The sequence below is a fragment of the Tasmannia lanceolata genome, unplaced genomic scaffold, assembly GCF_043159265.1.
Source record: "Tasmannia lanceolata isolate RefF3 unplaced genomic scaffold, GAP_Taslan_0.1 ptg000016l, whole genome shotgun sequence".
In the NCBI taxonomy this organism is placed as follows: Eukaryota; Viridiplantae; Streptophyta; class Magnoliopsida; order Canellales; family Winteraceae; genus Tasmannia; species Tasmannia lanceolata.
This window is the reverse complement of record NW_027518693.1, coordinates 18,001,754-18,014,215: the sequence shown is the minus strand read 5'-3', so window position 1 is coordinate 18,014,215 and position 12,462 is coordinate 18,001,754. Positions and strand designations below refer to the sequence as shown.

General features: G+C 41.5%; 1 protein-coding gene across 1 annotated transcript; it reads right to left on the bottom strand.

The window, feature by feature from the left end:
* Positions 1-4,640: 4,640 nt before the first annotated feature.
* On the bottom strand, positions 4,641-8,790 carry LOC143849132 (Pentatricopeptide repeat (PPR) superfamily protein). The gene is made up of 2 exons (XM_077358180.1): positions 6,636-8,790; positions 4,641-6,533 (listed from the first exon to the last, which is right to left on the bottom strand). Exon 1 carries the CDS (start codon positions 8,245-8,247, stop codon positions 6,655-6,657), a length of 1,593 nt encoding a protein of 530 aa, XP_077214295.1. The 5' UTR covers positions 8,248-8,790; the 3' UTR covers positions 4,641-6,533; positions 6,636-6,654.
* Between the last annotated feature and the right edge of the window lie 3,672 nt (positions 8,791-12,462).

Genomic DNA, 12,462 nt, shown 5'->3' with positions numbered 1-12,462 from the left:
TTCTCCAAAGAGTTCACGGATATCATCTTTTATGGTTCTCATGTATTGTAAGGTCGCAAGCTATATGAAGAGGTGGAAAACCTAAAATCTCCCCACAGTGGTATGCACCTCCCCTTGGATCAATCAAATTCAATTTTGACGTGAGTTCCAAAGGTAATCCAGGCCAGGCAGGGATTGGAAGAATCTTCCAAGACTCCGATGGGCAAAAAATCTAATCTTTTTCTGGACCACTGGGATATGCGATGCAAATGAAGCAGAAGCTCGTACCTTGCTATGGGGGCTGAAATGGTATTCAAATGCTAGATCAGAGCCACTGCAATTAGAGATTTGATTACAGTAAATAAGCCAACACTTCCTCATATGAAAAGATTGGTCAATGAAGAAACCGACAAGCTTGCCAAAGAAGGCGCCGACATGGAGGGAGAAGTTCGGATCTTCACTGACTAGATGGGTAAGGATCAGTCCTCAGGGAATGGAGTCACTCCTATCCGTCTTTGCATTTGATTTTGGTTCACTGTATTTTAATTAGAGCAGGTGTTGATCCTGGAATGGGAGGTCTGTAGATGAGCCCGTCTATGTATTTGGGGTATGGGCCAAAACCTTTTGATGCTTATGTATTGCATGGGGAGGGATGCCTTTATTTTTGTCCCACGTTATGTAATGCTTTTAGTAAGATTGTTATTTTTCAAAAAAGAAAAAAAAGACAAATCGTATAAAGCCATACCTTTCTTGGCTCCCATTGACACTGCAAGTTTTCAATAAGGGCCCATTTGGATACCTCATATTTTGTATTTGGATTTGGATTTGGAATTGAGTTTTGAATGCAAAATGAATAGATCCGGCAGCTCATGTTGAGGGAGACAGAGAGGGAAGGGGGTACTTCCTAGTGGAGGCGAGAGGTTGAGGAGCAAAGAGGGTGACAGATATGTGGATTTCCTTTTACTTATTTCCATAGCATATTTGGAAATCTGATTTTTTTCACTGTTAGCCGCTGATTTGGAAATTCAAGGATTTGATCCGGATCGAAATCACACGCAAAAAGGGCTGCAAATGTGAGAAATACAAATCAAAATATTCTCGGCATCCAAACAGGCCCTAAATTCATTCAGAGTGTAATCAACAAACTGCAAGCACAAAAATGCTGACATTGTTTCAATAAATATTGGCTTCTTCCTATTACAATAAGATCATATAAGGGTTTCTTTTTGGGTGATGATTTTTTCACCCCCTGTAGGATCATGCGCCCCCTTTTAGAGTGATTTGACGTCAAAAAACATTAAAGTCTGCCCACAATTCACGTTAAAAGTGGGGCGCATGATCCTTGGGGGGGGGGGGGGGGGGAATCATATCTCCTTCTTTTTGTCCAATTTCCCTGTTAGGAAATAGAAATAATAAGACATCGCTCGAGAATGAGGCCTAATAAATTTTAAGATTTAACATTTTGGACTGCTTCAATCTCCAACCATTGGACGTGCCACAAAACTTTCACTTCCATTATTCTCAAACTCATGTTGAGGATGGTTAATACAATCGTTTTTGTCGGAGAATGCTGGTCATGGCCGTTGCCCATAGACATACTGCCTAAATTGAGCTTGATGGTGTTAGCGGGTTAGCAGGTGGAGTCCACTTTCCGCCTTTTTTCCACTCGTGAATTCCACCTTCAGTAATGGGGTGCAAACTGAAGATAATATCCATAGTTGAGTGCCCTCTAGTCTTTTCTCCTGCTCACCTAAAAGATGATCATCTGCTTAATCTCGTGGACGATCCCATCAATAGTCTTTTCTGTCCTTAAGGGTCTGTTTGGTTGCACAAAAGCCGGGATGTTAAGAGTTCTGCTTGACATTTGGGTGCCATGTCAGCAAAATCCCTTGTTTGGTTAAATCTTGGGATTCGGTTTTTCATATTAGCTCCAGCTAGGCGCTGTCTATTAAGTGCAGGGTAAGAATTGTAGTATTCTTGGTGTTCTATTCCAAAGTCGTAATTCATTATCTTCTTTCTGTTTTGATGCATTGTCTGAGCAGGGAGCTATGGATTTCAGGCAGCATGTGTGCATGTAAGGGATTAGCAAGTGTCTTGTAATTGAATGCTGGGATGACCCATGGATGTAATTCTGAGGTTTCTTAGTAAAATTTTGTTACTATTTTTTTTCTTTTTAAAAAAAATATAGTATTGAAATCCCCGGAGACTATCAGGAATGTCTCCTGGGTAATCATTCATTGTCTAGTGATGTGTATGCTCCGTTTGGTTGCCGTTGAGTTTTTATTTTCTAGGAAGTTTGTTGGAGAATAGTTGCCATGTAGGACAAATTCCTCGTTTGGTTGCCAAAATAGCATTGGACTTCCCTTTTACTCCCTTGGACGTCTCCCATGTAATAATTACTTGTCTAGTGACATACTGATATGGACTCCTTGTCCCCTCCTTATGACTTTTAAATCAAATTATTCCAAAAGCAAAGACTTTTGGTTGAATTTTCTAGGGAATGGTGCTCTCTCTTCCTTCTCCCCTATTGTATCCCTATATTGGTGATGACACCCCTACTTATTCTCGTACTCTCCGAGTATATGTCGTGCAACCAAACACTACACACTATTTTCTTAGGTAATTCTAGACAAATCAAAATGCTTGTCTCCTCCATTTTGACTTCTTTTTTACTTCATATTCCACTACTCTTCGAGCCACCGCCGAGCAACCAAATAAAGGTTCTCCAATTTCTTTCCATCCAAAGGCCCAAAAAGCCTGCAAAGTATTGCCATCCGCAATAAGTTTCTTCCTTCTCTTAAGTGCTTACAACACTACCTCTCCAACAGTGAGAGAAAGTAGAAGGAGGACACCAAAGGAACACCGAACCACCTAAGAATGAAGCTCCAACATGACTACTCTCTTAACATGACTACTTTCTTCTTCAGCTTTAGAAAGGCGAAAAAGATAAACCATTTTCTTTTAAGAATGTTGCTAGTATTAATCTTTTCTTGAGTCATCGTCCACCCAAAACATTGATGTTACGGATGAACAACTTATACCACTTGCTAGAAGGGTTTGGGCCCCTCACCAGCCTATGGAAAAAAGATCGAACGGTAAATTTGCCTCTAGGATCTGGTGCCCAAATTCTTCTATTATCAATACCAGAGATGAAAATACTATCGACAGAGGGTGAGCCATGGATATCATCGGAAAGAACCATCCCAGATCTTAAAGAGGTCATGCTTTTATCCTAGTAGCTACGGCCCAACCTACTAACGAGCTCGAGCCAGCTCCTACTGCTCGTAGGACCTTGGTGATTCTTACACCAAGTGTACATTCTTTCAGTCTTTAACAGTTGCTTTAGAGGAAGGAAACATAGAGTCAAAACCGGGGGAATGATTTCTCTTAAATAAGTAACTTTCAACAAAAAGTAAGAACTCACTAAAGGCTTTGGGTGGCTTGGTTAAGGGTCTGAATGCTCACAATATGAAGATTGATGAGACCTATTCGATGAATTAAAGAATAATAAAAACTGCTGCTGACGGAGACGCATTACCAGGAAACAGTGTGCCAGAGGAGTCGGCATGCCATCAGGGAAATAATAGGAATTTACATCTGCTGGAACGTGGGGATGAAAGACAAAGAAAGGGATCAGGGAGGCTTTGCGAGGCAAGACCTGGAGGAGCGCTTCACCTCAAAAGTCCAAAAGACAGCCGAGCTGAGCAAAATGTTTGGGGTTCTTTCCTAAGAGTGGATGCATGACTTTCTCAGTGTTGTGTGTGAGACATCATTGTCTCGAGACATCAAGTTTTTATTCGAACGGAGATGAATGCCTTTGATGCGAAACGCCGGGCGGGGCGGGGCAGGCCGGCCTCTTATGCTGACGAGTCCTATTAATTAAGGGGGAGTCATGAGAGAACTCAGGAAGAAAGAAAGCAGGGTGGTTTGCTTGGGTTAGCCAAGAAAGCCTTAGTGCGCAAAGGCATAGAGCTCAAACACTGGTTTAAGGGGGAACCAATTCCCTCATTTACAATTCTTTTTTTTCGTACTTCACCAGCTTCAAGACCATCCAACAGCCAGAGAAAATGGGGCTAGCAAACCCATCTGGACCAGGAGCACTACTACCATCCAACGCTTGGACAGCCTGCCAGAAGAGAAGACTTGCTAGGAATTGAGAATCAAGAGGCATTAATGTGAAAATGACAGAAGCTGCTATAAACGGAAGAAGCACATCCTGCACCTTCACCTGTGATGGAAACTCCCCCAATATCGCACGTCATCATATTGACTACGGCAGAAGAGTATCATCGAAAAGAATTAAGCAAAAGAGTGTTAGTAATCTGTGCCTTCTCTCTTGTCGGTAAGACCATATCTCTCTCTCTTGTTGGTAAAGATGAAAACGTGAGCGCCTAGCGCGCCCCCTTTATGACTAGGTTGGGCAAATTTTGGGTTCATATCTATAGGAATAAGTGCTTGCAGGGTAAAAAGGGTCAGGTGTAGTTCCATCAGTTCCTCTGTTTGCTATTTTCTTTGCTGGCTTGAGTCCGCGTGATTTATCTATCTTATTATAAGCACTGAATCCCTACTTCTTGTTGCTTGCAAATGACAAAATAATCAGTATTTGACTGCGAGCAAGCAACGTCCTATTAGTTAAGTCAAAGCCGTTGTGCGCCTTACCACTTGAACTTACATGAGAGGGGCTAATAGGGGGCACGATGCCCTATGAGTTTCATTCTTTCTATTCAATAAATATCTCTTCCCGGAACTGGTAAATCAAATATACCAACAATATAGGCACGAGGAGACTAGCCAAGGCATCGATCTCCTCATTTTTAAGATGACAAAACACATCCATCCCAACACCACGCTCTCTATTTTAGGAATGAGCATAATTAAGGCAGCAACCTACACTCTCTTTTTTTTTTTGAAAATTGACTATTGATTTCAAAAGAAACAGAAGACGAGATGTCCCCAGGTGGGATAGAGAACCATCCCAAGGTACATCGAGAAAAACAAGGAAATAGATTCAGACTACTCTAGACCCCTGATTTCCGGCTCAACATGAAGTACCATCGATTCGAGTACCACGCCCTTTTTAGCCAGTTCATCCACCATTCCATTTGCGGACCGCCATTCCATTTACACTCTTTACCAATCCCCTCTTTTTTGAACATACTCTATTAAGTAATTTTTAATCATATCCCACTTATCTTGAAAGAAGGTAACAAAAAACTCATCTAATGCTCTATCCCTATCTATCCCAAAGACAACTTCTTTTATGTCCTATTTAAACAGTCTCTTTCAATACATTCAACACTTTTCAACGAAAGTGTATCAAATCTAAGCCCATCAAGGCTTGGCCTACTTCTTTGCTCCTTGGTATAAAGATTCTTATCGTAGTCTAGGATGGCATCATCAATCTCCTTCCTCTTTTCCACAAATCTCTCATTAACTCAAGGCATCAGTAAAATGGATCATGCATCTAGCATTGGCCATCTTGTGGAAGAAGGTTTGAGTTCATCTAGCACTGGTCATATTGTGGAAGAAGGTTGTGTTCATCTAGCATTGGTCATCTCGTGGAAGAAGGTTGTGTTCCTATCCCCCTCCTTAAGCCACAAGGCTTTGGATCTTTATCTCCACACAATTTATTCCCATCTAATGACCTCATATTCCTTCAACAAAGTCATTCTCCTTTCCCACTGGCTTGCAACCACCAACCTCCTCCAATGAACTCTCCTTGATATTAACACTCTCAAACAAATTAGATTTCTACTCTTTGATCTTCCTCTTTAACCCTCTAAGCCTCAAAGAACATCACATCTCCCCCTTTCTCCCTTTCTCCACCACGGCCCACCATTTGTCAAAAAGTTTGTAAACCCAGGAACTTCCAACCAAAGATTCTCAAATCTGAAAGGGTCCGGCCTCATAATCACTCCATTAGTCTCCAATATGATAGGGGAGTAATCGAACATGATTCTAGGAAGGCCGAGCTAGGATGCTCCAAGGAAATGAGCCTCCCATTCCCTTCAAACAAGAAACCGATCCAAACTCCCCAAAACTAGTCTCACCCTCTTGCTAGACCAAGTATAGGACAATCCCCCTAGATGGGATGTTCATCAATTCATTCCTATTGATGAAACAAACTCCACACGAAGTGCAATGCTTTGAAATTGGCCTCGTTCCGAAGGCATCCTTGACCGCTATATCTGGAGAAGGGCGAGATAGGAAGCAATATGATGCAACGATCTTCTAGTAGCTCAAGGAAGATGATGTGAATTGATCAAAACAAGGAGATGACAATTGGATTCCAAGGATTGCTGAGGGCCTGGTGATGGTGCTGGAGGTGAAGGCATGGTCTTCCAAAACTGGAGGAATGGAAAGCTTAGTTGTGAATGAAGTTTTTCAACTGGTGACATGTTGGAATGGTTTTTCCAATGTTTTTAGAGAGGCCAAGAACAATATAAATATGAAGACAAGCATCTCTATGAGATCAATGTAGGTATGAAGACAAAGTGCTCTTTGGTTGGTGATAATTCAAAGGGCAGTCACCAATCCGAGCTTAAAACTGGAACCTGTAAGGATCATAACATTGAAATTTACAAGCAGTTTAGAATTAATCTTTCTCTTATGCCCCTTATTCTTATTGAATGGAAAAATTCAAAATCAAAGTCTACCTGTGAATATAAACTGCATTTAACAAGATTCCTCTTCAAACTTTGGAGTTGTGCTTTCCTTGAAATGTTCAAAGCACACCCTCAAAAGCATATAAATATCATCTGATTGGACATTTCTTCTATCCCCATTGACAAAAATATGAACCTTACTCCTGACCTCAATCCAACTGCAACCAGGAACTCTGTCCATCTCTTTCTCCTTCATTTCTTTCCTAATCATTGATACATTCTGCCATCTACCTGCTGCCGAATATACATTCGACAGCAAAATATAAGATGATGTGTCCTTAGGATCTAAAGAAAGGATATTTCGCGCTGCAAGCTCGGCTAGTTCCATATTGGAATGGATCTGACACCCACCTAGCAAAGCCTTCCAAAACCCAATTCCTGGACTAAAAGGGAGCTCCTTAAGAAACCTCTTAGCCTCCTCGAAACGTCCAGAGCGTGAGAGTAGATCAACCATACAAGCATAGTGCTCAGCTCTTAGCATACTAGGCTCTTCGATCCTTGCCCGATCAAAATAAGCACAACCCTCATCAACAAGACCCGTGTGGTTGCAAGCGAACAACACGCAAAGAAGAGTAACACCATTTGGTCTCAAACCCGAGCCTACCATCTTCTCATATAAACCCAAAGCCTCCTTTCCCTGACCGTTCTGTGCGTACCCACAAATCAAAGCATTCCAAGAAACAACATTTCTTTCCGAAGGTGTCTTGAAAGCTAGGAGACTATCTTCCATGCTCCCACATTTAGCATAAAAGCTGATCAGAGAATTACCAACAAACACGTCATGCTTCGTCATAGACTTAATAGCATAGGCATGAAAACTCCTGCCCATTCCCAGAGCTGCTATATTGGCGGCAGCGCTGAAAACACAAGGAAATGTGGATTCATTAGGCCTCACTCCTACCCTACACATCTCAATAAAAAGATTCAAAGAGTCTTCATTGCGACCCGTTTGGCTATACCCACCGATCATTGCATTCCAAGAAACCACATTGCTCTCAGGCATGTTACGGAAAAGCAGAAGAGCCTCATCAAATCTCTCATTCTTTAAGTACCCACAAATCAATGTGGTGTAGGAAACAACATTAGGGTCATGAGTATCTTCAAATGCTCTTTGTGCTTCCTCAATTGTACCCAATTTCGCATAGTGATCAAGAACTGAGCTACCCACAAAGACATTAGACTGAAGACCCATCCTTATTGCACAAGCATGGAATTGCTTACCAACATTGTGGTCTAGAAGGTTCGTGCAGGAGTGAAATAAGGTGCCGAAGGTGAATTGGTTGGGTCTAATGCCAATGAAAAGCGAGCGAGAGAAGAGATGAACAGCGTCGTTAAGGAGATTGTGGCGTGTGAAGACACCAATGATGGTTGTGGCTGAGACCAAATCCCAGTCAGGCGTATCGTCGAACAGCTGGCGGGCGGTGGAGAATTCATTGGATTTGCAATAGGAACTAACAAGCTGGGATTCAGTGATTGGAATTCCTGATTTGAGTACTTGGGCATGAGTTTTTTGGGTCTCAAAGAGATGGATTGAGCGTGGGGTCAGTGTGTGAGAATTGAATTTTGGTAGGGAGTGAGAGATTTTTGAGAGTTTGGATTTCATGTGCTACAAGTAAAAGAAGAAGCATAATTCTTTCAGCTTGGACGTGAGTTTAAAGTATATGAGCCGTTTGTAATACAAAACTACAAATATAACCGTTGGAGTTGGCAAGAAATGAGGGGGATGGTGGGCAGAATGCTAATTTTAAAAATGGCATGGGAATGATTTGTTACTTCCACCCTTAATTGATCTGAACCGTCTACTTGATGGAACTTGCTTTGGATCTCCTATGGGCCAAAAAATGTGCATATCATCTAATTCAAAGTTTCTAACTTCTAATAATGTGTATTTTTCACTATTGCAGATGGAAGGCCAACAACTAGAACTGTTCACATACAGCTAAAATACCTAAAGACAGAGTTGCATGGCAACAAAACGTCCTTGAAAAGGGAAAAATGACGACATATTAGGGCGGGAACTTGGGTCGAGTTTAGAAATCATGGGTCATGGTTACTTGGTTAGGGTCGGGCTTTAAATTGAAAAACCAATTCAATCTTGGGTACGGCCGGGTTTAAAGGAAAAAAATCCGAAACCCGACCCGACTCTTATGGGTGTAATTTGACTTTCTTAAATATCTCTTGAATAACAAAGCAAATTGTTTTCTAATATATTAATACAGTTGTTTTCATTGAGGCGATCATGTCTATTATGTGAAAATATAGTATCCTTAAATTTATACACTTGATGACATAAATTTAGTTATTTTTGGTATGAAGATTTGTTTTTTTTCCTCTGCAATCTTTAAAATTAGTCACTATTCTACGCTAAAAAATAAAAACCCAAATTGACCTAACCCGAGAAGCTATCTTGGGTAGAGTTGGGTTTAAAAATCTCGAGTTTTCCTGTAAAAAATTAGACCCAACTTGACCCGAGATAATTCTCGGGAAGGGTAGGGCTTTCGAATACCCGACCCGCCCGACCAGAGTTGCACCCCTAGCAACGATGCGTCTGGCCAAATTTTGTTGAGAACATTTTCACCCTAACAACATGGGCCCCACTAGGTTTCTGATCGTCTTATGTGGTCGGACGGACGAGAAACACTTTTTCGATTTAGATAAAGGAGATGTGGAATTTTTTTTGGCTTAGGAAAGAAAGAGAAAAAAATAAAGGAATGTGGAGATAATAAAAGATGTGAGAGAAGAAATTAAGAAGAGGAGTACTTAGAAATTAAGACGAGTAATTTCTCACTTGAGAATTTATATGGTGGCCAACCGTCAAACCACAAGGGCAAAGAGAGAGAGAGAGAGAAAAAGCTCTCCCCTTTGATTTTTGATCCAAGTCAAATCACCTTTTTTATACTTTCCCCTTGATAAAAAATCAGGGGGTTGATATTTTCTTTCTCCGCCCTTTATATGTAAAGGGCGGCCATCATATAATTTCTCACTTTATGGACTCCAAGTTGCAAAAACGTGTAACCAAGGGTAGACCTGGCAAAAAGTGACCCGGACCTGCGGGTCCACCCTGCACCCCGTAATTTACGGGGTCCAGTCACTAGTTAGTGACCCATTTGAATTTTGACCCGGCCCGTATTGGTCACGTCAAAACTGGGCTGGGCCTGGTGGACCCATCCGCGCGGATGCCTGCGGGTGCCCGTAAAAACCCATATGATTTAGATTTTATACGGTGTAAGCCTTTATAATCCCATATTTTCAGATTGTACTGTACGGATCACATCATAGGATGATCAAAACCGTCCATAGGGTCATCCTACGCAAATGATTTTTTGGGCTCAACCTATTTATGTTATGGCCCATCACATGGACGGTTTGGATCATCCTATTATAGTGTGGGAATAAAAACAGCAAAAGAAAAGAAAGAAAAGAAAAAACCAGGTGACTCGCGGGTCCACCAAACTGTGACCCATAAAATTCCGGGTCATTTATGACCCAGCCCGTAAGAACCGGACCTGTACGAGTTGGGTAAAACCCGGCCCGGCCCGTTTGCAGGTCTAAGTACCAAGGGTGCCCACTTGTGTTTGTGTAAGTGCTTTCTGGGCCGTGGGCCACCATGCGTGGCCCAGGTTACACCATATGTGTTGTTTGGTTTATGTTGAGTAAATTGGGATGAATTCTAAGTTGGGATAGGTGATCCAAAGATTTCTGATGGATCAACAACTTACGGCTAGATTCGATCGAAGCAAAGGGACCTACCTAGTGATGAGTCCGGATCAGATTGATCTAGGTGGGACCCATGTGTGTACTAAAATGTGTGTTACATCGTATGGTGTCATGGTTGATGAAGGTGGGACCCATTCTCATCCTCCATTCTCACATCAGAAGAAACAAGGCAGGGTCAATCACGAGGGCTCTAATTTCGAAGTTCCCATCAGACGGCTCTCATGGTATCACTGCCTTTAAAAAGAAGCATGGCCATTGCTTTTGCAGAAGTCTAAGTTTCTTTTCTCTTTTGGGGAGAGGAGTTCTTTAAATAGAGAAATCATTTCATCTTCCCTTATTATAGCAAGGTCCACACCCCAAAACCCTAACCACATGAAAATTAAAAAAGCTCCAGCTCAACCGTGTATCATATATACACCGTAAATACGTGTATAGCCATCTCTACCCATGGACTCAGAGAGCAGAAATAATAATAATTCGTGTTGGAAATTTTCTAAATAAAAGAGTTTTTGAAAATGAGATTTTTCAAAGTGTATTTCTTCAAAAAAAAAGATTTTTCAAAGTGTATTGAAGAAAGCTTGTGAAAAAACTAAGGGCCGTTTGGACACACGGGTTTTAGAATCTTGGATTTTCTTCAAAATCCTGGAAGGGAGACAAGAGAAGGAGACCGTCTGTTTCGCTTCTCTTTAGAATCTTGGATTTCAAGTAAGAAATCCAGGTTTTAGAAATCTCTCCCCTATCCCGACCGCACCCACATGTAGAGCTGGGGCAATGGGCGGTAGAGGCAAAATGTGGCACTTTGTTGGCACTAGGGGTGCAACTCGGTCAGGTTGGGTCGGGTTGAGGCCAACCCAAACCCGACCTGACCCAAGGAACCCTTTTTGCCAACCCGACCCAACCCGAGTTCAACCCGACGATTTTAAGCTTAAAAAATAAAAAAAATTATTAAAAATGTCGGTTGGGTCGGATTGCCCAAGCTCTCAAACTCAACCTGACCCGAACTCAACCCAACCACACTCTTTTCCTGGTTGAACCCGTCGTGTTCGGGTTGAGCCCGCCGGGGTTGCACTCCTAGTTGGCAAGTTTACACTTCACATGTACCAGACATTTTTTTTATGGGTAAGCTGGGGTTAGGCGGACCCCGACCAGATATATTAGAAAAAAAGAGACATCAAAGATCACATGTACCAACAGTTGGGAGCAATTTGAAGTGCAAGCTCGCAATTGGTCAAGATCTAACAGTCGAATAATCAATCACCCCCATCTGTGTGTGCATAACGTCAACAGACATCGTTATATGGAATGGGCTTCATTTTATCTTGAAGGTAAATTTGTGAAAACCCAGAGCACATTAATTCGTCAATTGGAGGAGGCATATGTGGCTTGAATCATTGTTCTTTCATTTCTCCACCTTATTTACTATCCTCTATCTTTTTTTTCAATAATCTCAGATTCCTAGACATTCTTGCAGTTCCTTTAATTGATCTAGCCATACAGATGAACCTAGAATAAGATTTTTTTTTGAAAGGTTGGTAAGCTGGGATTGAACCCCCGACCTCTAGGTCAAAGAGCAATGTCATGACCATTGAGCTAGAGGCTCAATCCCTAGAATACCATTTGAATCAGAAGGTTTACTAGCGAAGATGATCCTACTTTGATCAATAGCAGCTCACTAGCTTTATGGTAAGAATGTTGTACATGTGCACTGATAAGATTGTAGAGATGGAATACACTCTGAATTGATGTATGTGCCTTGTACGAGTGTTTAAGAACTTGCACTCAAACTCGGCCAATTTCTATCAGTAATTGCACCCATTGGGGGTTCCTCACTGTCAGGATCAATAGCCATCTTTAGTCAACAGAAATTAATTGACAAAAGACTATACATTGAGATTTGGTATATATATATATTTATCAGAGCACTCTCTTTTATTATGGTGCACCCCTTAATTAGTAGAATTAAATAAGAGAAGGTTGTGAGTGGAGACTAGTTGTGATCCGCCAAACACCCTTTTCTAAAAGGTTTGAAACAAAGTAACAAACCCACCTAAATTTGTACCCAGACTTAAATTTAAAATTTATTTCAACAGATGTAGTCCCC

Excerpts from the sequence above, each read along its gene's own strand:
- LOC143849132 (XM_077358180.1), bottom strand. The coding sequence starts at position 8,247 with ATGAAATCCAAACTCTCAAAAATCTCTCACTCCCTACCAAAATTCAAT.